Consider the following 26,816-nt stretch of genomic DNA (forward strand, 5'->3'; position numbering starts at 1 on the left):
TCATTTAACAAAAGGGTAAGATCCCTCTCCATCCCATTTGGCAAAATCATTTGGTTTTGTTGGTGGTGGTGGTGGTAGTGTTTGTTTTTGTTTTTGTTTTTTGTTTTTGATAAACCTGCTAGCAAGACACTTTTCAAGTCTTTCTTTAACTGGACTAAAATAGACTAAAAAGAATGTTTATTTTCGCCTTTTGCTTGAAGAATGCAGCTTTGTTTTCACAAAGGCTACATGGTTGACAAGTTTTCATTTATGACACACATACATGCGATACAAATATCTATATTGCGTATAGGCCGCTCACTCAACCAAGTGTTTTGGGAACACCACTATCTCCTTTCAGGTTTACTCCTTGCTTATTCACAGCTGCCCTGCACATGAGGAGTCGGCTTGCTGCCCACAAGGTTTCCTTTTCTCCATCGACCATCGGTGTGGCTGTGCTACATCTGGGCACACATGTCAGCCATCATCTCTAAATGCTGTCCCTGCTTCCTTTTCCCATCCCCCTTCTGAGGCTGCTGTTGCAAGTGTGTGTCTGTGTGTTTGGGGTTCTTGGTTTATTCCTTTTGAATGTATTTAACTTCTCTGAGCTTCAGATCAGACATTTTGCTGTGGGTCTATCTGCCAGGTCATTCACCTGTCTAATACTATCTCAAATCAAGACATGAATTCAGACCATGGGGTCTTTCAAGTTGATTTTTCCCATCCGTCCCTGTCCTGTTGACTCTGAGGGTCTCTGTACTCATACCACGTGGTTGCTATATCTTCACTAAATCTGTGGATTCCTTGAGTCTTTTACATTCCATGTTTCTTTAGCTTGAGCACAGAACCGTTTTCCAGTTTTGAAAAGATTAGTTGCTTTGATGTCCTTGCTTTGTGCTAAATCATGTAACCCTTAGTTACCGGCTCCTTGTTTCTCTTTTTGACGTATCACATACTTTGTTGATAATTGGCCACTCTCCATACATCTCTGCCACCATCACAAGCTTCTTCATCTGTTACCTTAAAAAAATGCTTTTATCTTATGTGTATGAGTTTGCCTGTACACATGTATGTGCTCCACATGTGTTCAGTGCCTGCAGAGACCAGAAGGTGGTTTATGGAGCTGGAGTTACTGGTAGGCACTGAGAACTGAACCTGGGTCCTCTAAAAGACTAGCTAGCACTCTTGACCACTGAAACGGTTCTCCAGGCAGACCTCTCCCTTTGTTTCTTAATCGGAGCAATCTATCAATTTCAGGATGGCACTGGCTGATGCTTGGCCTATTTATTTATTTGTTTGAATTTATTTATTCATTTATCTTATTACTCAATTATCTTGTACTAATGCTTTGTAAATAATATTATTGTTGTTCATTTTTATATTATTTGTCTTATTTATTTTATTAATGTATCTATTTGATTTTCAGTGTCACTTTTACCTTGAATCTTGCACAATTCCAATACAATGAAGTAGTTTGCAATTTGTAACTAGAGCAGAAATGGATATGGAACTTTAAACACTTACAGCCACACCTACTGAAGATGTGGGATGTATTCAGATGCACACCTGTGCTCAGAGAACCTTCATTTAAACAAGACCCAGTTGGGCCCTCTCTGCACATGCCTCTACTTTCTTAGTCAGCTGAGTGCACAGGAGAATTTACCATGTCTTTTTAGAAGGTCTGTAATAGATTTGAAGTCTATTCATCACTTACATGAATTGGTTTAAAAGTTTTAAAGTTGGTTTTAAAGTTTCACTTTCATTTCTAAACAAACCCATCATGTCTCTGGACCACTACATTCTTTTTTTTTTTAATTTATTTTTTATTAGATATTTTCTTTATATACATTTCAAATGCTATCCGGAATGTTCCCTATACCCTCCCTCCACCCTGCTCCCCTACCCACCCACTCCCGCTTCTTGGCCCTGGCATTCCCCTGTATTGGGGCATATAAGGTTTGCAATACCGAAGAGAGGCCCCTTGGACCACTACATTCTAAATGTGAGCTTGCTCGCTCTCTCTCTCTCTCTCTCTCTCTCTCTCTCTCTCTCTCTCTCTCTCTCTCTCCCTCCCTCCCTCCCTCCCTCCCTTCCTCCCTTCCTCCCTTCCTTTCTTATTTCTTGGAGACAGGGTCTCTGTGCAGCTTTGGAGATTCTGTAACTCACTATATAGATTAGGCTGGTGTTGAACTCATGGAGACCCACCTGCCTCTGCATCTTTAACGTTGAGGTTAAAGGTATGTACCAACATGCCTAGCCTTTTCAAATTGCATTCTAAACTCATTCAGCTCCTTCCAGTCTCAAGGAACCTCTCACTTTGAAAACCCAATCTCCGATTGATCAAGATGGCCTTAACATGTTTTATTGGGGTACAGAAAACGACTGGGGAAGGAATGGCTGCAGGGACAGGAAGCTGGCCTGGCAGACAGGAAATGAGATAGAAGAGAAGTCGGGCTATAAAAAACCCCAAACCCCATTCCCAGCGATATACTTCCTCTAGCTAGATTCCACCTCCTAAATTTTCCATAAGCTCTCCAACAGCGCCACCAGCTGGGCCCCAAACTAGAGACCAAGTGTTCAAACACAGGGTCCTACAGCAGGAATCAGTGGTGGGAGGTGGGGGAAGGCTGACAGTTTATATTCAAATTACAGTCAGCCTTGGCTTTCTCTCTCAGAGCATTTCTTACAGGAAATCTGAAATGGTTCTTCACTTCCCGCTCCTGTTGAGTTGTAATCTCCTCTCAGCTCTTACAGACATAAGATCCCTGTCTTCCAGATGTATTAAAGAACCTAATGAGCGGACAACATCATAGAGGATGAAGGGGCTCCAATCTTGCAGTGTTTGTGGGAACACCCGGGCCTCACTTTAAAACTCAATTAATAAACAGAAATCCCCATCCATTTTAATCAGCTGCCCCGCCCCTAGCCCCACCTCCTCATCAATCAGCTGCGCCCCCCCCCCCTCCCTGGGGGTCCTCCAGTGCTTTCTTTCCTAGGGTTTAAAACCTCTCCCACCTTTTGTTGCAGCATATTGCATTGATTCTTCCCACCAGCTGCAATCATCTGGAAGAAATTTTTCTTGCCCCTTTAACTTTATCCTACACAATGTCTCTCTCCCTCTCCCGACGGCAGCTGAGCCGGGAGCATGCACGCCCTAGACATTGCTCTTACCTGCAACTGTGCTACATTAAGGAGAGTCAATGATGCTGGATTTGTTGCTTGTCGCTGGTTAATTTGCACAGCATGGATGGTGATCTTTGACAGCGTGTCTAATATAACCCATATTTGTGAAGGGGGGGAGGTATCTGTTGACCTTTCTATTGGCCGTGGCTTCTCTGTCAAAATGTTCATGAGTCTAAATTGAGCATATTCGGGAGAAATAGTTCATCACCTCTGGGAACACCCTCTATAGGATTTCTGAACACAGATTGTTTATTAAAAAGAAAAAGTCTGTTTCAGCACCATTACTATATTTCAGAATATTTGACAATGCAGAAAAGGCCTTTCGTATGTTTTTCCTGGGCTCAATCTCGTGAACTCTTTTTTTCCCCTTGAAACCTTTGTGCTTTCTCTTCTCTTTCTCTTCTTTATTGTCTCAATGTGTTTGTTACACTTTTAAAAGTGCATGAATCCTATTTGTGCACTGTCTCTTTTATACTAAAAAAAAACTCTCCATTTTAAAAAAATAGTTAAGATAATCAAAGAGTGACTTATTTTATATTTTTTTAATTTATTTTTATGTGCATGGATGTTTTGCTTCCATGCATATTTGTTTTTTTGTTGTTGTTGTTCTTTTTGTTTTGTTTTGTTTTTGACAAAAGTGGTTCTTTTTTTTCCATTTTTTAATTGGGTATTTATTTCAATTACATTTTCAATGCTATCCCAAAAGTCCCCCCACCCACTCCCCCACCCACCTACTCCCACTTCTTGGTCCTAGCCAAGGCTTGGTCTGTACTGAGGCATATAAAGTTTGCAAGTCCAATGGGCCTCTCTTTCCACTGATGGCCGACTAGGCCATCTTCTGATTCATATGCAGCTAGAGACACGAGCTCAGGGGGGGCGGGTAATTGGTTAGTTCATATTGTTGTTCCACCTATAGGATTGCAGATCCCTTCAGCTCCTTGAGTACTTTCCCCAGCTCCTCTATGGGGGCCCTGCCATCCATCCAATAGCTGACTGTGAGGATCCACTTCTGCGTTTGCCAGTCCCTGGCATAGTCTCACAAGTGACAGCCATATCTGGGTCACTTAGGCAAAATCTTATTAGTGTATACAATGGTGTCAGCGTTTGGAAGCTGATTATGGGATGGGTCCCCGGATATGGCAGTTTCTAGATGGTCCATCTTTTTTTCTCAGCTCCAAACTTTGTCTCTGTAACTCCTTCCATGGGTGTTTTGTTCCCAATTCTAAGAAGGGGCCAAGTGTCCACACTTTGGACTTCGTTCTTCTTGAGTTTCATGCATTTAGCAAATTGTATCTTATATCTTGTGCATTTTAATTTCTGGGCTAATATCCACTTATCAGTGAGTAGATATTGTGCGAGTTCTTTTGTGATTGGGTTACCTCACTCAGGATGATGCCCTCCAGGTCCATCCATTTGCCTAGGAATTTCATAAATTCATTCTTTTTAATAGCTGAGTAGTATACCATTGTGTGAATGTACCACATTTTCTGTATCCATTCCTCTGTTGAGGGGCATCTGGTTTCTTTCCAGCTTCTGGCTATTATAAATAGGGCTTCTATGAACATAGTGAAGAATGTGTCCTTCTTACCAGTTGGAATATCTGCTGGATATATGCCCAGGAGAGGTATTGTTGGAATCTCTGATAGTACTATGTCCAGTTTTCTGAGGAACAGCCAGACTGATTTCCAGAGTGGTTGTACAAGCTTGCAATCCCACCAACAATGGAGGAGTGTTCCCCTTTCTCCACATCCTCGCCAGCATCTGCTGTCACCTGAATTTTGATCTTAGCCACTCTGACTGGTGTGAGGTGGAATCTCAGGGTTGTTTTGATTTGCATTTCCCTGATGATGAATGATGTTGAACATTTTTTCATGTGCTTCTCATCCATTCAGTATTCCTCAGGTGAGAATTCTTTGTGTAGCTCATTTTTTAATGGGGTTATTTGATTTTCTGGAGTCCACCTTCTTGAGTTCTTTATATATATTGGATATTAGTCCCCTATCTGATTTTGGACAGGTAAAGATCCTTTCCCAATCTGTTGGTGGCCTTTTTGTCTTATTGATGGTGTCTTTTGCCTTGCAGAAGCTTTGCAATTTTATTAGGTCTCATTTGTCAATTCTCAATCTTACAACACAAACCATTGCTGTTCTATTCAGGAATTTTTCCCCTGTGCTCATATCTTCAAGGCTTTTCCCTACTTTCTCCTCAATAAGTTTCACTGTCTCTGGTTTTATGTGGAGTTCCTTAATCCACTTAGATTTGACCTTAGTACAAGGAGATAGGAATGGATCGATTCACATGATTCTACATGATAACCACCAGTTGTGCCAGCATCATTTGTTGAAGATGTTGTCATTTTTCCACTGGATGGTTTTAGCTCCCTTGTCAAAGATCAAGTGACCATAGGTGTGTGGGTTCATTTCTGGGTCTTCAATTCTATTCCATTGGTGTACTTGTCTGTCTCTATACCAGTACCATGCAGTTTTTATCACAATTGCTCTGTATTACAGCTTTAGGTCAGGCATGGTGATTCCACCAGAGGTTCTTTTATCCTTGAGCAGAGTTTTTGCTATCCTAGGTTTTTTGTTATTCCAGATGAATTTGCAGATTGCTCTTTCTAATTTGTTGAAAAATTGAGTTGGAATTTTGATGGGGATTGCATTGAATCAGTAGATTGCTTTTGGCAAGATAGCCATTTTTACTATATTGATCCTGCCAATTCATGAGCATGGGAGATCTTTCCATCTTCTGAGATCTTCTTTAATTTCTTTCTTCAGAGACTTGAAGTTCTTTTTTTATTATTATTAGGTATTTTCCTCGTTTACATTTTCAATGCTATCCCAAAGGTCCCCCATACCCACTCACCCCCAATCCCCTACCCACCCACTCCTCCTTTTTGGCCCTGGCATTCCCCTGTACTGGAGCATATAAAGTTTGCAAGTCCAATGGGCCTCTCTTTGCAGTGATGACTGACTAGGCCATCTTTTGATACATATGCAGCTAAAGACAAGAGCTCCCGGGTACTGGTTAGTTCATATTGTTGTTCCACCTATAGGGTTGCAGTTCCCTTTAGCTCCTTGGGTACTTTCTCTAGCTCCTCCATTGGGGGCCGTGTGACCCATTCAATAGCTGACTGTGATCATCCACTTCTGTGTTTGCTAGGCCCCGGCATAGTCTCACAAGAGAGAGCTATATCCAGGTCCTTTCAGCAAAATCTGGCTAGTGTATGCAATGGTGTCAGCATTGGGAAGCTAATTATGGGATGGATCCCTTCATATGGCAATCACTAGATGGTCCATCCTTTCATCACAGCTCCAAATTTTGTCTCTGTAACTCCTTCCATGGGTGTTTTGTTCCCATTTCTAAGAAAGGGTAAAGTGTCCACACTTTGGTCTTCGTTCTTCTTGAATTTCATGGTTTGGCAAGTTGTATCTTATATCTTGCATATCCTAAGTTTCTGGGCTAATATCCACTTATCAGTGAGTAGATATTGTGCGAGTTCTTTTGTGATTGGGTTACCTCACTCAGGATGATGCCCTCCAGGTCCATCCATTTGCCTAGGAATTTCATAAATTCATTCTTTTTAATAGCTGAGTAGTATACCATTGTGTGAATGTACCACATTTTCTGTATCCATTCCTCTGTTGAGGGGCATCTGGTTTCTTTCCAGCTTCTGGCTATTATAAATAGGGCTTCTATGAACATAGTGAAGAATGTGTCCTTCTTACCGGTTGGAATATCTGCTGGATATATGCCCAGGAGAGGTATTGTTGGAATCTCTGATAGTACTATGTCCAGTTTTCTGAGGAACAGCCAGACTGATTTCCAGAGTGGTTGTACAAGCTTGCAATCCCACCAACAATGAAGGAGTGTTCCTCTTCCTCCAAATCCTCGCCAGCATCTGCTGTCACCTGTATTTTTGATCTTAGCCACTCTGACTGGTGTGAGGTGGAATCTCAGGGTTGTTTTGATTTGCATTTCCCTGATGATGAATGATGTTGAACATTTTTTCATGTGCTTCTCATCCATTCAGTATTCCTCAGGTGAGAATTCTTTGTGTAGCTCATTTTTTAATGGGGTTATTTGATTTTCTGGAGTCCACCTTCTTGAGTTCTTTATATATATTGGATATTAGTCCCCTATCTGATTTTGGACAGGTAAAGATCCTTTCCCAATCTGTTGGTGGCCTTTTTGTCTTATTGATGGTGTCTTTTGCCTTGCAGAAGCTTTGCAATTTTATTAGGTCTCATTTGTCAATTCTCAATCTTACAACACAAACCATTGCTGTTCTATTCAGGAATTTTTCCCCTGTGCTCATATCTTCAAGGCTTTTCCCTACTTTCTCCTCAATAAGTTTCACTGTCTCTGGTTTTATGTGGAGTTCCTTAATCCACTTAGATTTGACCTTAGTACAAGGAGATAGGAATGGATCGATTCACATGATTCTACATGATAACCACCAGTTGTGCCAGCATCATTTGTTGAAGATGTTGTCATTTTTCCACTGGATGGTTTTAGCTCCCTTGTCAAAGATCAAGTGACCATAGGTGTGTGGGTTCATTTCTGGGTCTTCAATTCTATTCCATTGGTGTACTTGTCTGTCGATATACCAGAACCATGCAGTTTTTATCACAATTGCTCTGTAGTACAGCTTTAGGTCAGGCATGGTGATTCCACCAGAAGTTCTTTTTTCCTTGAGAAGAGTTTTTGCTATCCTAGGTTTTTTGTTATTCCAGATGAATTTGCAGATTGCTCTTTCTAATTTGTTGAAAAATTGAGTTGGAATTTTGATGGGGATTGCATTGAATCAGTAGATTGCTTTTGGCAAGATAGCCATTTTTACTATATTGATCCTGCCATTTCATGAGCATGGGAGATCTCTCCATCTTCTGAGATCTTCTTTAATTTCTTTCTTCAGAGACTTGAAGTTCTTTTTTTATTATTATTAGGTATTTTCCTCGTTTACATTTTCAATGCTATCCCAAAGGTCCCCCATACCCACTCACCCCCAATCCCCTACCCACCCACTCCTCCTTTTTGGCCCTGGCATTCCCCTGTACTGGAGCATATAAAGTTTGCAAGTCCAATGGGCCTCTCTTTGCAGTGATGACTGACTAGGCCATCTTTTGATACATATGCAGCTAAAGACAAGAGCTCCCGGGTACTGGTTAGTTCATATTGTTGTTCCACCTATAGGGTTGCAGTTCCCTTTAGCTCCTTGGGTACTTTCTCTAGCTCCTCCATTGGGGGCCGTGTGACCCATTCAATAGCTGACTGTGATCATCCACTTCTGTGTTTGCTAGGCCCCGGCATAGTCTCACAAGAGAGAGCTATATCCAGGTCCTTTCAGCAAAATCTGGCTAGTGTATGCAATGGTGTCAGCATTGGGAAGCTAATTATGGGATGGATCCCTTCATATGGCAATCACTAGATGGTCCATCCTTTCATCACAGCTCCAAATTTTGTCTCTGTAACTCCTTCCATGGGTGTTTTGTTCCCATTTCTAAGAAAGGGTAAAGTGTCCACACTTTGGTCTTCGTTCTTCTTGAATTTCATGGTTTGGCAAGTTGTATCTTATATCTTGCATATCCTAAGTTTCTGGGCTAATATCCACTTATCAGTGAGTACATATTGTGAGAGTTCCTTTGTGATTGGGTTACTTCACTCAGGATGATGCCCTCCAGGTCTATCCATTTGCCTAGGAATTTCATAAATTCATTCTTTTTAATAGCTGAGTAGTACTCCATTGTGTGAATGTACCACATTTTCTGTATCCATTCCTCTGTTGAGGGGCATCTGGGTTCTTTCCAGCTTCTGGCTATTATAAACAAGGCTGCTATGAACATAGTGGAGCATGTGTTCTTACCGGTTGGGACATCTTCTGGATATATGCCCAGGAGAGGTATTGCGTGATCCTCCGGTAGTACTATGTCCAATTTTCTGAGGAACAGCCAGACTGATTTCCAGAGTGTACAAGCCTGCAATCCCACCAACAATGGAGGAGTGTTCCCCTTTCTCCACATCCTCGCCAGCATCTGCTGTCACCTGAGTTTTTGATCTTAGCCATTCTGACTGGAGTGAAGTGGAATCTCAGTGTTGTTTTGATTAGCATTTCCCTGATGATTAAGGATGTTGAACATTTTTTCAGGTGCTTCTCTGCCATTCGGTATTCCTCAGGTGAGAATTCTTTGTTCAGCTCTGAGCCCCATTTTTAATGGGGTTATTTGATTTTCTGGAGTCCACCTTCTTGAGTTCTTTATATATATTGGATATTAGTCCCCTATCCGATTTGGGATAGGTAAAGATCCTTTCCCAATCTGTTGGCGGCCTTTTTGTCTTATTGACGGTGTCTTTTGTTTTGCAGAAGCTTTGCAATTTTATGAGGTCCCATTTATCGATTCTTGATCTTACAGCACAAGCCATTGCTCTTCTATTCAGGAATTTTCCCCCTGTACCCATATCTTCGAGGCTTTTCCCTATTTTCTCCTCTATAAGTTTCAGTGAGACTTGAAGTTCTTATCATACAGATCTTTCACTTCCTTAGTTAGAGTCACGCCAAGGTATTTTATATTATTTGTGACTATTGAGAAGGGTGTTGTTTCCCTAATTTCATTCTCAGCCTGTTTATACTTTGTATAGAGAAAGGCCATTGACTTGTTTGAGTTTATTTTATATCCAGCTACTTCACCGAAGCTGTTTATCAGGCTTAGGAGTTCTCTGGTAGAATTTTTAGGGTCACTTATATATACTATCATATCATCTGCAAAAAGTGATATTTTGACTTCCTCTTTTCCAATTTGTATCCCCTTGATCTCCTTTTATTGTCGAATTGCTCTGGCTAATACTTCAAGTACTATGTTGAAAAGGTAGGGAGAAAGTGGGCAGCCTTGTCTAGTCCCTGATTTTAGTGGGATTGCTTCCAGCTTCTCTCCATTTACTTTGATGTTGGCTACTGGTTTGCTGTAGATTGCTTTTATCATGTTTAGGTATGGGCCTTGAATTCCTGATCTTTCCAAAACTTTTATCATGAATGGGTGTTGGATCTTGTCAAATGCTTTTTCTGCATCTAACGAGATGATCATGTGGTTTTTGTCTTTGAGTTTGTTTATATAATGGATTACATTGATGGATTTTCATATATTAAACCATCCCTGCATCCCTGGAATAAAACCTACTTGGTCAGGATGGATGATTGCTTTAATATGTTCTTGGATTCGGTTAGCGAGAATTTTATTGAGGATTTTTGCATCGATATTCATAAGGGAAATTGGTCTGAAGTTCTCTATCTTTGTTGGATCTTTTTGTGGTTTAGGTATCAGAGTAAATGTGGCTTCATAGAGCGACTTGGGTAGAGTACCTTCTGTTTCTATTTTGTGGAATAGTTTGTGAAGAACTGGGATTAGATTTTCTTTGAAGGTCTGATAGAACTCTGCATGAAACCCATCTGGTCCTGGGCTTTTTTTTGGTTGGGAGACAATTAATGACTGCTTCTATTTCTTTAGGGGATATAGGACTGTTTAGATCATTAACCTGATCTTGATTTAACTTTGGTACCTGGTATCTGTCTAGAAACTTGTCCATTTCATCCAGGTTCTCCAGTTTTGTTGAGTATAGCCTTTTGTAGAAGGATCTGATGGTGTTTTGGATTTCTTCAGGATCTGTTGTTATGTCTCCCTTTTCATTTCTGATTTTGTTAATTGGGATGCTTTCCCTGTGCCCTCTAGTGAGTCTGGCTAAGGGTTTATCTATCGTGTTGATTTTCTCAAAGAAGCAGCTCCTCGATTGGTTGATTCTTTGAATAGTTCTTCTTGTCTCCACTTGGTTGATTTCACCCCTGAGTTTGATTATTTCCTGCTGTCTACTCCTCTTGGGTGAATTTGCTTCCTTTTGTTCTAGAGCTTTTAGTTGTGTTGTCAAGCTGCTAATGTGTGCTCTCTCTAGTTTCTTTTTGGAGGCACTCAGAGCTATGAGTTTTCCTCTTAGAAATGCTTTCATTGTGTCCCATAAGTTTGGGTATGAAGTGGCTTCATTTTCATTAAACTCCAAAAAGTTCTTAATTTTTTTCTTTATTCCTTCCTTGACCAAGCTATCATTGAGGATAGTGTTGTTCAGTTTCCACATGAATGTTGGCTTTCTACTATTTATTTTGTTATTGAAGATCAACCTTAGTCCATGGTGATCTGATAGGATGCATGGGACGATTTCAATATTTTTGTATCTGTTGAGGCTTGTTTTGTGTCCAATTAAGTGGTCAATTTTGGAGAAGATACCATGAGGTGCAGAGAAGAAGGTATATCCTTTGATTTTAGGATAAAATGTTCTGTAGATATCTGTTAAATCCATTTGTTTCATAACTTCTGTTAGTTTCACTGTGTCCCTGTTTAGTTTCTGTTTCCATGATCTGTCCATTGGTGAAAGTGGTCTGTTGAAGTTCCCCGTATTATTGTGTGAGGTGCAATGTGTGCTTTGAGCTTTACTAAAGTTTCTTTAATGAATGTGGCTGCCGTTGTATTTGGAGCATAGATATTCAGAATTGAGAGTTCCTCTTGGAAGATTTTACCTTTGATGAGCATGAAGTGCCCCTCCTTGTCTTTTTTGATGACCATGTGTTAGAAGTCGATTTTATTAGACATTAGAATGGCTACTCCAGCTTGTTTCTTCATACCATTTGCTCAGAAAATTGTTTTCCAGCCTTTCACTCTGAGGTAGTGTCTGTCTTTTTCCCTGAGATGGGTTTCCTGTAAGCAGCAGAATGTTGGGTCCTGTTTGTGTAGCCAGTCTGTTAGTCTATGTCTTTTTATTGGGGAATTGAGTCCATTGATATTAAGAGATATTAAGGAAAAGTAATTGTTGCTTCCTTTTATTTTTGTTGTTAGAGATGGCATTCTGTTCTTGTGGCTGTCTTCTTTTTGGTTTGTTGAGGGATTACTTTCTTGCTTGTTCTAGGGCGTGATTTCCTTCCTTGTATTGCTTCTTTTCTGTTATTATCCTTTGAAGGGCTGGATTCGTGGAAAGATATTGTGTGAATTTGGATTTGTCATGGAATACTTTGGTTTCTCCATCTATGGTAATTGAGAGTTTGGCCGGGTATATTAGCCTGGGCTGGCATTTGTGTTCTCTTAGTGTCTGTATAACATCTGTCCAGGCTCTTCTGGCTTTCATAGTCTCTGGTGAAAAGTCTGGTGTAATTCTGATAGGCCTTCCTTTATATGTTACTTGACCTTTCTCCCTTACTGCTTTTAATATTCTATCTTTATTTAGTGCATTTGTTGTTCTGATTATTATGTGTCGGGAGGAATTTCTTTTCTGGTCCAGTCTATTTGGAGTTCTGTAGGCTTCTTGTATGATCATGGGCATCTCTTTCTTTATGTTTGGGAAGTTTTCTTCTATTATTTTGTTGAAGATATTAGCTGGCCCTTTAAGTTGAAAATCTTCATTCTCATCAATTCCTATTATCCGTAGGTTTGGTCTTCTCATTGTGTCCTGGATTTCCTGGATGTTTTGAGTTAGGATCCTTTTGCATTTTGTCTTTTCTTTGACTGTTGTGTCGATGTTCTCTATGGAATCTTCTGCACCTGAGATTCTCTCTTCCATTTCTTGTATTCTGTTGCTGATGCTCGCATCTATGGTTCCAGATCTCTTTCCTAGGGTTTCTATCTCCAGCGTTGCCTCGCTTTGGGTTTTCTTTACTGTGTCTACTTCCCTTTTTAGTTCTAGTATGGTTTTGTTCATTTCCATTACCTGTTTGGCTGTGTTTTCCTGCTTTTCTTTAAGGGCCTGTAACTCTTTAGCAGTGCTCTCCTGTAATTCTTTAAGTGACTTATGAAAGTCCTTCTTGATGTCCTCTATCATCATCATGAGAAATGTTTTTAAATCTGGTTCTAGATTTTCGGTTGTGTTGGGGTGCCCAGGACTAGGTGAGGTGGGAGTGCTGCGTTCTGATGATGGTGAGTGGTCTTGATTTCTGTTACTAGGTTTCTTACGTTTGCCTTTTGCCATCTGGTAAGCTCTGAAGCTAGCTGTTATAGTTGTTTCTGTTAAGAGCTTGTTCTTCAGGTGACTCTGTTAGCCTCTATAAGCAGACCTGGGAGGGTAGCACTCTCCTTAGTTTCAGTGGGTAGAGTATTCTCTGCAGGAAAGCTCTCTTCTTGCAGGGAAGGTACCCAGATATCTGGTGTTCGAACCGGACTCCTGGCAGAAGTTGTGTTCCACTCACTAGAGGTCTTAGGATCCCTTGTGGAATCCTGTGTGGGCCCTTGCGGGTGTCAGGTGACTCCGCAGGCAAGGTAGCCCGGGGCTCAAGTGGAGCGGAAGGAGCTTGTGCCCCAGGTCAGGCCCGGGTAGTCTGCTTCCCTATGTACCGCAGTCTCAGGTTCCTCGAGATTGGATTGGGGCCTGCGCTATGTTCCACTCACCAGAGGTCTTAGGATCCCGTGGGGAATCCTGTGTGGGCCCTTGCGGCTGTCAGGCGACTTCGCTGGCAAGATAGCCCGGGGCTCGAGTGGAGCGGAAGGGGCTTGTGTTGATGGTTTTTAATCTTGACTATCTACATGATGGGATTTGAAATCACGAAAGAGGTGCACCTCTTGGTGTGTCTCTGAGGGTCCTTCCAGAGAGGTTGAACAGAGTGGGGAATGCTCTCCCTGAGTGGCGATGGCATCTTTATCTAGGCTGGGTTCTGGGACTGAATTACAAAGAAAAGCTGAACAATTAAGAGGAACACTAGAATTCATCTCAGTCTGCATACTGACTGTGGATACAAAGTGACCAGTCATCTCCTGCTCCAGCCTCTGGCTCTCCAGGAAGGTGAACCACACCCTTAAATGGTGAACCTGAATCTCTCATTTTCTTCCTCAAGTCACCTTTGTCAGATCCCTGGAACAAGTAACTAATAGAGAAAATCATATGGTTACACTTGGACTTGTTTAGGTCTAAGGGTAGCCTAGAGTTTATCTCTATATAATTTGAACATGAAATTGAAATGTGAAGAATTTTAGATAGAAGGCAGTATAAAAATAACATAAATAACAGACCTAATTATTGCTTAGTTGTCAGAATGTATATTAGAATTCCAAACCTGGAATTGTTCTCAGGTCTCTAGGTTAATAAGTTATTTAATTTTTTTATATTCATTCTGAGGCAGGCACCGTCATGATCATCATATAAATATAAACATTAGAAATATAGTCTCGGGACTATGTGTAATAAAATAAAGGTAACTAATGTGCATTGCCTCCCTTCCCACACACACAGCCTGAGTCAGATGCTGTATCAAAATATATATTCACAGTAAAATAATACACTTAAACTGTCCCATGAGATCCAGTAGCTATTGTGATTGTTAAGTGGTACAGAGGACTAAACAAAAGCATGCAAATGTTAAGTGAGAAGTGAACACAATGTAGCCTATGAGTATCAGTCTATGCAAATGTTAAGTGAGAAGTGGACACAATGTAGCCTATGAGTATCAGTCTATGCAGATGTTAAGTGAGAAGTGAATATGATGTAACCTATAAGCAGTCTAGCGTCAAAGGCCTTTATTCTGGTCTTCTGGGGGTAGTAGGGTTGGTGTTTGCATCCCCAGGAACCATACTGTGTACTGCCACTGTACTCCATGGTATTACAGACAAATGTTTGGGGCTGAGTTATTAAAGTTTGGTAATGCAAGAAACTTCAAAAGTGACCATTTTAGAAAAACACTCTGCATTTATTTCAGAAAGCCTCTCTAAAATATCAACCATTTTCTTGCAAGCTCTTTGGGATTAATCCTAACAGAGGCTTTCTGCCCCGGAAGTGATGTAGTCTGTCTTTGGGCGATATTTTTAGAAATGATAGATGCATCTAAACACCTTTGAGGCTAAGCTTTCACTCTGAACTTACAAGACAGGGTTTTACTTTATTTCCCACACTGAATCCCTTCAAGCACAAAGGGGAATAGGCATCAGTGTCTCGATCTGTTCCCTACCTAACCCTGCTCTGATTTTCCTGGCAGTGATAGGCTCTGTCCTTTTATGCAAGTTATAAATTTCTCTCCTCGTGATTCATGCTTCTGATGTGTGCTGAACATTCTAAAATACAGGAGGACTAAAACTTACCATTCAATTCTTGGTAATGGTACCAGGATTCTAGTGTGATGGCTGTTTTGCATTGTCAACATAATGGGCTTTAGCATCATCTAGGAGACACTTCTGGGAATATCTCTAAGGGAACTTCTGAACAAATTGGACTGAGAAAGACTCACTCTGAATGTGAGTGTCACAGTACAGCCTTTAGTGAGTTATTTAGTTTGTACACAGGGTTCCAGAGGGCCAGAATGAAAGAAAAGATGGGGGTGGGGGATAAGCAGAGTGCCTACGTTAACCTCTATCTGCTTCCTACCTGCAAAATGCCTGTCCTGCCATTTAAGGTGGCATCACTCAAACCTTGAGGCAAGATAAATCCTTCTTGCCAAATTTGCTTTGGCTATCTGTTTCATCACAACCAGGAAAAAATTAGCTGAAAGACTAGATGTGGGCTGGAGTGATGGCTCAGCACTTAAGATGTGAAGGCTCAAAGTCTGTTTCTAGCTCCTAAGTCAGGCAGCTCAAAGCTGCCAGGGACTCGAGCTCCAGTGGCTCTGCTGCCTCCCTATGGTTTCCATGGGAATCTACATACACACATACACATATGGATACACATATACATATGCACACACACACATACACACACACACACACACACACACATACACACACACACACACACACACACACACACATTAAAAAGCTAATAGCCACTCCTTTAAGAGGATAGATGCTAAAATCAGCTAACTTTATTCTTTCTTTCAAGAAAATCTATTTGGACATACTTCCCTGCCTTACTAAGTCTTAGTTCCTCCTTGATCAGACATGAAAGCACAGGTGCCTTCTTTGTTGAGTTGCTAGAGGACTAAGTATAATCCTAGAAACCATGTATAATATTAGTTTAAAATGGAAGGTTTGCTCTGTATAGACCCTGACAGGTAAAGAAGCGGTTTAGTCTACCTTCTCAAGGGACTTCCACTTAAAATTCGATTTTACATTTCATGGGAACTGACCTGTGCTTGCATTTGACTCTGAAAAGCCATAAATCATCTCGCGCCACAGGCACATAATTAGTTATCAAGGGAAAAACCACTCGCTGCTCCTGGGGAATGGGATCTTTTCTATTCTGCTCTACCCTAATTTAGGTCATTCAGTCACATCGTTTTGGGCTCATGACCAAAACGGGTTTGTCTAGAGAATAGCTCTGTTTCCATGAATGGACACAAGAAGCCTCCCATTGACATCATCAACAAGGTCATTGATCAAACACACAGGTTTGAGCAGATTCCAACACAGAGCCTGTGGCCATCAGTTAGAACATTTCATTTGGGGACTCATTTGCTCAGTCTAAAATCCACCTAGCCATACTCGCTCACAATATCTCTTAATTTTGTTAATAAGATACCATGGGAGATATTTGAGGGAGGCTTATCTAGATCCGAGTATCTATTATCAAGTTATAGCATTATCAGTCTGGCAACCCAGGTCAAATTTTTTTGTTTGTTTTGAAATAAAGACAAGATAAGCTCATTTGAGAGCAGCTATTCTTGGATAACCCACAGGACTCTTGTAATTATTGCCTTTTCTGAGCTCTCGCAGACACCTTCTGATGACTCCCTTATATAACCTAAGTAGGTGATAATGGTAACTTGCCTTCTGTCCTTCAGAATCCGTCTTCACTTTGAAGGTGAAGACTCTTTAATTTCTGTCACCAACCTCTTCTCCAAATTAACTACTGAGGCAGATGGTGACGGCTTTGAAATTTCCTTCACAAATCCAGCTCTTATTTCTTAAGATCTCCACACTTGAAGCATTTATGGACACCCCTGAAATCACCTCATCGAGTCTTCTCTCCGGCACACTTTCTGATGCCTCTCTAGCCCTCCCCATGCAAAACTCCCACTTGGGAAAAGTTGGAAACAAAGGATCTGTTGTTACATCACAAGGTCTTGGTCTGTTTGCTTGTTTGTCTTTATCTTTGCATCTATGCAACGTGTGTTTTCTGAAGCTACCTTTCTGGGAATTTCTTTAAACACAGACCACATGAAAGATTGGGTCTTTGGTTGAAAACCAAATCAAACTTTTTGATTTGTACATCTAATTAAACTTTTCTATGGAAATATACTGAATACCTATAATTTCCAGGTACTGTTCTAGGGACTGAGGATACAATAGTGAAAGAGGAACACATCCACACACCCATACCACACATATATATACTACACACACAGACACACACACACACACCATAAACAAACACTTAGCCTTTTAGTCTATACTCTGGTGGCAAGTTGTTGGTTACTGAAATTACCACTGGAGTTTTCCTCCTAAGGATGGCTTACCTTCACTATGTTGTGTTTTAGATTCATAAGCACCAGCATGCCCTTTTCAATTGTCTCTTTGCTTTATTTTATTTTTTTTTAATTTCTGTGTATATGCGTTCCCCTGGGTTAGTACGTGTGCCTGGTACTAGAGGTCAGATCCTTGTGGACTGGGGTTATAGAGGGTTTTAAGCTGCCCTTTGGATGCTACAAACCAAACTCAGGTCCTCTGCAGTAACAAAGCAGCAAGTGATCTTAACCACTAGGTCATCCCTCCTGCCTTTTTAATTGTTTTTTATTTTCAGTAGTCTTGGAGTCGTGGGGCTATCATCAGCTTTTTCTGGAAAATCATTATTGAAACGGGGGGGGGAAGGGTTGAACATTTATGTCTGTATTTAACTGTTTCTGATAGTATTTCTATCCTGTAATCTTTCTAAGGTGTCATCAAATTAGAGAAAAATATGTCATCAATAGGTTCTATTCCAATTTATGCTTGTGATTACTATGATTGTTTATTATTATTATTATTATTAATTATTATTATTATTATTATTATTATTATTATTATTTTAAAAGAATAGATCACACGTAGACCATGCTGGTCTCAAACTTGCTATTTAGCCAAAGACCCAATCTTTCATGTGGTTCTATTACCATGCATGTTTTTAAAATCAATTTATTAGAACACAATATATTTTGTCAACTCATAAAATACTTATTTAGTCCCTAACAAGCTGTGATTTATCATCTCTCTTCTCTGAGTGTGGGTGTATGGTAAACTGCTCATTTAACGTGCTCTTATCTTCTAGAACCAACCCTACTCTGGTCTCTGGCATTCTTGTGGTGTGGACGTGGAGTATGCTGCAGTTCCCCCTTGATCTGGCAGGTAAATGTTTTTTTGTATTTGTATAAATAAATAGAAAATTATGACTCCTAAAGATAAATCATACTAGCACAAGGGCGTAAGTTGAGTGAGGTCATGTTTAATATCCTAGCGTTAGCTCTACTCCAACTTAGGAAGAAAGTTGACACTCAGGAAAACCAAGTGTGGACTCACTTCGGTGTGTGTTGGACTTAAGATACGTGAGTGTAGCCAGGTATGGTGAAGTGCATCCTTAATCCCGACACTCTGATGGTGAAAACAGGAGGAGCAGGGCTTCACACTCATCCTTGGCAACATAGAAAGTTATAAGTCAGCCTTGTCTATGTAAAATTTCATTTGCAGAAAGACCCCCAAAATTAATAATAATAAATACTTGAACAGTTAACTACACTGCTTTATATTCAACTCAGTTAATCCTTCTATTACTTAGCATCTCTAATCCTGCCAAAATTAGGTGAGATATATGTGCCTCAAGTTTTCCATCTGTGAAATGGGATGACCCAGCAGTTCAAGTGACGACTCAATAATGCAATAAGTGCTAAGTGATTTGGCAATGTGTAGTCTCCATATTTTCAGCCAATCACATCTTGAGATCCACATGTATTGTAAAAGGAACAAAGGATTTCAAGCCGTGGTACGGAAAATTAAGATTTCCTTTAATGGCAGCTCTTATTCTAACTTTAAAGAATACATAAATCTTCAAGGGTTGGCAAGAGGCAAACTGTTCGGCTTGTCTTCATTTTAGTGATTTCCTACACTATTTTAGTGTTTCTGTATTTCTGTATTCTGTATGTACCCACCAGTCATACACAACTGAATGGATTTGTATGACATCAAGCAAAGGAACAACCAAACTCTTCTGTCATGCTGGCCCTGCTTTGCCTGGTCCTTTGCCCCATGTGGCTCCCATGGTGGACAGCAAAGATTCAAAACTGTTCTATGACCATGGAACATTGCATTGGTCGGTGTCAGCTTGGAATCATGCCATAACTCTTTCGCATGTTAGACATGTGCTGCAGGAATTCCCCTCGTTGGTGCTTTACTCTGGAGAAACCCCAGACTTTTGTAATTCTTTTTCTAAGTATATTTTATTCTGTGTGACACTCTTCCTGATGGCTTCAGGGTGAAGCTAAGTCAGAGTGAGTACATTTTGGGATCCACATTAATAGATGCAGGGGTCTTTTATTCAGGGTATTCTTAAAAAGAGATTTATTTTATTGATGTAAGTGCACTGTAGCTATCTTCAGACACATCAGAAGAGGGCATTGGATCCCACTACAGATGACTGTGAGCCACCATGTTGCTGGGAATTGAACTCAGAAAACTCTGGAAGGGCAGACACTGCTCTTAACTTCTGAGTCACATTCAGGGGTCTTAAAACATATACTTTCTTGGATACAATTGTTTCCTGGAGAGATAGGGAGGGTTGCCTGGCTTTTTTCAAATTAGGAAAACAAAGAACAAAACTAAACAAACAATCAAAACACAGTTTGGGCATGGCAATGACCTCTTTTAGTCCCAGAGGTCTGAAAATAGTCTCAAGCAGATCTCTGGGATTGAGGCCAGCCTGGTCTACTTGTGAGTTCCAGGCTAGCCACAACCACATACCTAGATCCTTACCCAAAAAAAGGAAAATACAATCCAATTAGAGATTAATAATCAAAAATGAATATATGCAAACAACTTGCTGAAGTATGCTTTAGGGGGTATATGCTACTTGTAAGCCAGCCAGAAGCCAGCCAGCTGTCATCCTAATAGACTCCTGGGCTCCATCTTTATATATTGAGTAATATTACCCTTAGCAGGTCTGCTAGGAGGAATTTCTTGGGCATAGCTTCTTACGAATGGCACTTACTAACCTTATGTTTGTCTTTCATGGCCATTCATTTGCCTTCTCCTATTTTGTGGTTTACAGACTTGCTAAGAAAGTTTGTATTCAAAGAGGAAATTTGGTAAACGTACAGAGGTGACAATTCTCTGCAGCTGTTGGAAAAACAGAGACCAAATGTCGCTTCTGACTAAACTGCTATTGTATTCTCTAACAAGCAGTGCGTTACAGTCACCCATACCAAAGCTGCTTCATGATATTTGTACCCTATTGCTGGATTGAGACATCCTTTGTTGGAAAACTCCAAATGGGAGGCTTTATTCTTACAAAAAAGGGATTATTTTCTACCCTTGACCCTGAATTAAATTTACATCTTAGAAATTAAAACAAAAGGTTCATCTGTTGATGGGCTCGCCTTTTGTTCAACTGGAAAAAAAAACTATGCAATTATACTCGTTCTCTCATAAACTGGGAGACAAAAGCAGATGGAATTAGGACCAAATAAAATAATGGCTTTTATTCGGGCTCCCACACATACACACACCATCACCAACATTAGAAAAATATGTTTAAACGTGAGTTAAATTTGAATTTGAATTCTAAGCACTCGAGTTTTCAAAGCAGAGTTTGCCCACGTGGTTGGGAGAAGTAGCACTTAGGGATAATGTTGAGAAAAAACATCTGGAATGGGCTGTGCTGGGAACTCTGCCGTTCATATGCTGCAGTTAAGGGTCAAGAAAATCCCTCACCTGCCTCCCCCAACAGGAAGAATGAAGGAAGAAGCTGAGCAGAAAGAGAGATATGGTGTTATCCTAACCAGAAAGCAAGCCAATGACTAGAGACCCCTGTTTTAGGATTCATGGTATCACAGGTTTCAAGGAAGAAACTAAAGCGCCTGGAGGTCATGCAACATGGCCAAGATCTCAGCGCTAGAGAGCGATGCACACACGTGCACACAATTTCCTTTACACCTCCTTTTCTATAGTCTATTTAATAGATCATCCCCTACAGGGAGGCTGTAAGATGGATACTGAGCCTTTAAAGTGGATGTAACCATGTGGCCAGAATCAGGGTGGAGTTGAGGTGAAGAAATGCCCCCTATTCCTCCACATTAACCTGGAGGGCCATTCTCCCTCTTTCACAACAAGACCACCCTAATGGCTGTCCCATGCCTCTCTCCCCTTTGCATTTCCAAATGTTAACCGTTGTTTCTTTCATTTTTCCTCCAGTCCAGTTGAAACTGGTATGCCCCGCCTCAGTGAAAGCCAGGGGCTTCCTTAGGGTTTTCCTGTGCCAGTACAGTGCGGATCTATGGGCCATTGGTCTCAGCTTCTTCATCCAAGACGGTCCCTTCCTGGTTGTGCGCCTCGTCCTGATGATCTACTTTAAAGTGATCAACCACATGTTGGTGTTCTTTGCCGTGAAGAATTCCCTAGTGATGGCTCTGCACTTCTACCGACTTGTGGCTTTGATTATGGCCACGAGGGACTTCATGCGAGATCATCCAGAAAGCCCCAAACCGGAGCACAGTGGCCCAGACCAGCCCTCTGAGAGTGGTCCCAGTGAATGGGAGGATGCTTCCCCGGAGGCTCTGCCTTTGCGAACCTCACCTGTCACCTCCGAGGAGTCTTACCCGACGACACCTTAGTTATTGCTTCCAACATGAAGCTGCGAGGCTTAACTCGTTCCTTCTTACGCCCCCATGTTTGCATACACCAGTTTTTTAAGGAAACAATACAAAAAGATGATCTTGTATCAAAGCCAAGATAATTTTTTTTTTCATCTGAGTGGAAGGAACTTTGACGTCGAATGGCTGTCTCTACAACCTCCTGCTCTGGTAGCGGACATTACACCGCTCCGAGAACCATTCTAAATGATTGGTTTTTATGGAACTGCTTGAAAAGCTGTAGACAGAACGGCATAGCACACCCTTCAAAGATTTAAGGCAGACATTTACCACCCCCTTCCCTATTCCTTGCTCTCCTTGGGTGCCTAGTACTACAGCTTTTGACTGGCTGGACTACGTCACTCTCTCATCTGAGGTTTTTTGCAATGTCCCTCTGACATTAAAACAAAAAATGTATATTCAGTGAACGCTGAACAAAAGAGAGGAAAATGATTTTAAAATCAATTTGCTGGAAGTTGGGAGCTAGTACTGCCCTGCTTCCTCGGTGCAGAAAAATAGCTGAGGTAGCTGCACAGGCCTTTACAGGAATGCCCTTTTCCTAGACCAAGGTGACATTCCATGTGTTCTTAGAGCATCGTGATGGCTTTGGACTTGGGTAGCACAAAGTTTACAGCAAGCCACTTGGGTTCTAGCAACTTCATAGTGAGTGAGACAGCTGCAAGGCACACTTTCTACCTAATGCAATTTACGGGACCGTTGACATCTGAATACCTGATTACCTTTTTCTAAGTTGTCAAGGTGCATCATGGGATCAATTTCAAAGAGCACTAGCATGCAGTGATGAAGGAATTTGAGGCCCTTTAGTGTTACCATGGTTTCTGGTAGGGGCCAGCAGCCTCTGCAGGAGCAGCAACACTAACAGAGTTCGGCCTGAAGCCTGGGAAATACCACCAGCGGCCCCAGCCTGGTTTCAGGAACAAGTTGGTGGCAGTTGGTGCCAGTCTCATGCCTCCTGGGAATCATGGTGGCTTCATTTCCCATGAACGAAATAGTCGGTCTCTTCCACAGCTCTGTACATTCTGGGTGGAAATAACTCCAAACTTTTGAAAGTAGCTCTTGCTTTTAAATATAATTGTGACTTGGCAATTTTCGGAAGCGCTCTAAAACTGTAGTGTTAGAGTTCAAAGCATCAGCCAAGCTATGCTAGAATCCCCAGGAACCCAAAGATGTTTATTCAGGAAACTTCCTAAATTGGAGGCAACCATTAGACAATCAGTTGGGACAATTTTTTTTTTAAATCTATGAATTTCTGGTATGGTATTTATCCACTATGTTTGATAACAAGTATATAAACACATTCTATTTTATACAAAGCCACAACTGTTTTTCTAGTAATTTCTCCTTCTTTTATCCCTTGGGCTTTTTGTTTTTAACAGTGTCATGGTTGTAAACGGTTCACGAAATGAATGGAATGCATTGGTAATTTTTCATAATAAGTGTATGCAAGTTAAGGTCAAATTTTAAAGGTGTGTTATTCAAAGTTCTTATCAATGAGATTTGGGAGCTTGGTTAAAAGCATGTATTGCTCTTGCAGAGGATCAGGATTTATCCCAAAATCTACTCAGTAGGTCTTATATCCACTTGTAACTCCAGCTTTTGAGGGGTCTACTTCTAGCCTCTGTGAGAACTGACTGCATTCGTGTGTACACATACACACACATGCAGATTTATTAAAAATAATGAAAATATTTTACAATAAAAACGTCAGCAATGGGAAGAAAAACAGAAAAAAAAAAACAATACTATTTCTCAAACTGCCCCAGTCTCCACTAAGTGTGCTGGATGCTTTGTGCTGAATACATGACATATATGTGTCCCAATGACAGGTATGTGCCCCATAACAAACATGTGTCCTCATGACATATATGTGCCCCTTTGACATATATGTGCCCCTATGACATATATGTACCCCTATGATATACATGTGCCCCTATGACACACATGCACCCCATGATATATATATATACATGTGCCAATGACATATATGTGCCCCCATGACATATATGTGCCCCCATGACATGTATGTGCCCCTATGACTTACATGTGCCCCCATGACATGTATGTGCCCCTATGACATATATGTGCCCCCATGACATATATGTGCCCCTATGATGTATATGAGCCACTCCTTACTGCCTAATTGCTCACAGCATATTTTTGTGATTATTTTTCCTCAATAACAAACACTGAACCTCCAAAAATAAACCATCACATAGTATGACTGTTGGAGGGATAATTTTAAGTGCTTTTGAATCTAAGGCTTGGCGTGGTTTCGTGAAAGACTTTCTTGTGTTTCAATAAAGTATTTGGACAGCCCTCCTCCTCAGGCCTGTCCAAAATCTGGCTTAATTTGGAATGCCAGGAAGTCAGAGAGCACCCAGGACCAGCTTGGTAATTAATGGATGGTCAAAAATAGACACACAGTCTTCAAGGCTTTTCCAGGAAAATCTGCTAAAGACAGCATTTAACTTAACTGCCAGTGTTTCCATTTCCTTATGCTGGCTGCTTTGATCATAGGAAAAATGTCTGTTTGCTTAGTCTAGGTTTTATCTCTGATGAAACGCTAAAAATATACTCAGTTGTATGTTTATAATTATTAATATTATTTTACCCCTTAAAACTGTATGTTTTTACTGTAGGCTCATGCACATTGTGATGTTTTTAGATATCCAAGTGTTTGTCATAAACGGAACAGAATATCAGTCATCTCTTTTACGTCGGAGTCTTGAGACTTGTTTACATTTTATTTGTAGTGAGACAGCTTAATCACGTAGACTCCATTCTAGCCACAGTACACGTGAAGCCCCACCCCCTACCCCTGAGGAGGGGACTTCACTTACAATTGCTGAAGCTGTTGCTGATTCATTAAGTTCAACCAGCTATTCTTTCTGCAAGCATATTCACCCACTAGTGAGAAAACCCCGTGACCATGTTTACATGATGCTGTGTGGACACAACCTCAGGACCCTTTTAGGCTTTATATAAACTGAGTAAGTCTTAAATGCCACAATACTGTGCATAGGATGAGCATAATACTCTGTCTGATTATTCCACCAAGTTTGGTTGCTGTTGTGAATGAAGGTGTTAGAATCCAGAGGCCTCAACTTGTCAACCACATTGGGAGCTTCCAGGGAGAAGTGTGAGACAATTCTGCCACTGGCTCTGGTGTCCCACAAGGCCGTGAAGCCATAAAGCTATGTCCATGTGTTGATGGGTTCCACTATTACCACCCTGTGTCTTGGTTCAACAGGAGCCTTTCAGAGCTGTGGGAAAGAACACCGTGGAGACGTCAATTTGTTATGTTGACATGGTTCCAATGTTCAGTGTGGACTCTAAACCATCGTGGTCCTTTCCCATGAGGAACTGTTACACAGATTCTCCAGTTAAAAGGGAGAACTGTTGTGACTCAGCCTGTTGACCTCCATTCCATGACTTGTTTAAATAGAAGGCAAGGGCTCACAGATCAAGATGAGAAGACACTGTGGGTTCTTTCCCTGTGTTCTCATTCTCGGCTTTGCCTTTTACTCAAAGGGACTTTTGATCCATCCTTGGACATACCTGAACTTTCAAGACAATAAGAGCAGCTAAACAATGTCTGAAGAATGAGCCACCAAGCACTTGGACTTTATCAGTTTTTGTCTTTGAGGTCTTCCTTAATGAAATAACTTGTGAGTGTGTTTTCTGTGAATATTTCTAGATTTTGATGGGACTGGCCTTTTTGTTTTATTGCCGACATTAAATATTTGTATATGGCTTTCTCCCCGTGCCTATTTTATTCCCCCATTGCCTACTTTTTGCGTTTCTCTTCTATACTGCAACTCATTTCCTCCATGGTTTTTAAGCTCTGCCTTAATAAGTAAAACTGATCTATTCAGAAGATGATTAAAGCGGCGTTTCCAACCAGCGAGCAAGGAATGACCAATTTTATAACTGATGTTGGGAAAATGTTGCTACCCATCTGGAAAACATAAAGTGGGGATTTTTATCTCATGAAATCTATAGAAATAAATTCCAGATGGATTAAATCTCATCGTAAAATGAAAACTATAAATACTGGATGGAAATACGGAATGTCTTGAGCGTGTGGGGGATGGGCAATGTTCTCTGAAGCAAGACTTGGAACCTAGAAGCAGTTGACTGGCAGCCTTTTCTATGGGAATGCCTCTCATTCATGATAAAAGGTGTCAGAAACATACCCATTAGGAAAATATAAGAGCTAGTGTAGTCAAGAAACAGAAAAAAGGGAGATATTAGGGAGGAAGAGCCAAAGGTATATTTATTCATAAAAGTTTGGACATCTAAAAATACTAAAACTTATATAACAATTAAACATCTACCTTCAAAGTAAACAAGCTTAATAGCATGCAACACATTTTTGAACAAATTTTCCTTACAACATGAATTATGGCCTCAAAATGTGTAAATTTAAACTTCAGAAGTATAAGAAAAGTTACAAATGATGCTCAGAGTCATAAATGAGTAAGTTACCATAGGTGTGTGTGTGTTTGTGTGTGTGTGTGTGTATTCTTCTATAGATATAACATCACCTCCTATATATTATTTAAAAGACTCTGTTTTGCATGTGTATAGGTGTGTGCTATGCATATATGTGTTCTATTGTGTGAGCACACGTGAAAGCCTTCCCAGATGTCCTATGTCTTCCTCAGTCACTTCCCACCTATCAGTGGCTAAGCCAGGGTCTCTTTGAGAACCGAGCACTCACTAGCTCACCCAGCCTGGTCAGCCAGCTTGCCTGTCTCTGCTTCACAGGACCTGGGTTGCCTGTGATCCACCAGGCAGGTAAGCAAGTACAGGAATCCTGGGGATTCAGACTCTGCTCTTTGTGCTTATTGGGCCAGTGCCTTACCCACTG

The 26,816-nt window shown here is 40.9% G+C and overlaps 1 protein-coding gene across 2 annotated transcripts in view; it reads left to right on the top strand.

The window, feature by feature from the left end:
• The window catches only part of Tmem26 (transmembrane protein 26), a 58,910-nt gene extending 33,208 nt beyond the window's left edge, over positions 1-25,702 (top strand). Inside the window, exons 5-6 of one of the 2 annotated variants that reach the window (NM_177794.3) lie at positions 18,355-18,431; positions 21,486-25,701. In NM_177794.3, coding sequence (NP_808462.2) covers positions 18,355-18,431; positions 21,486-21,904 — 496 coding nt within the window. In that variant the 3' untranslated portion in view covers positions 21,905-25,701. Of the gene's footprint in view, positions 1-18,354; positions 18,432-21,485 lie in introns of both variants that reach the window. The other variant, XM_006513768.1, reaches the window with a different exon arrangement.
• Positions 25,703-26,816: the final 1,114 nt, after the last annotated feature.

Source organism: Mus musculus, chromosome 10 (assembly GCF_000001635.26).
Source record: "Mus musculus strain C57BL/6J chromosome 10, GRCm38.p6 C57BL/6J".
NCBI lineage: Eukaryota > Metazoa > Chordata > Mammalia > Rodentia > Muridae > Mus > Mus musculus.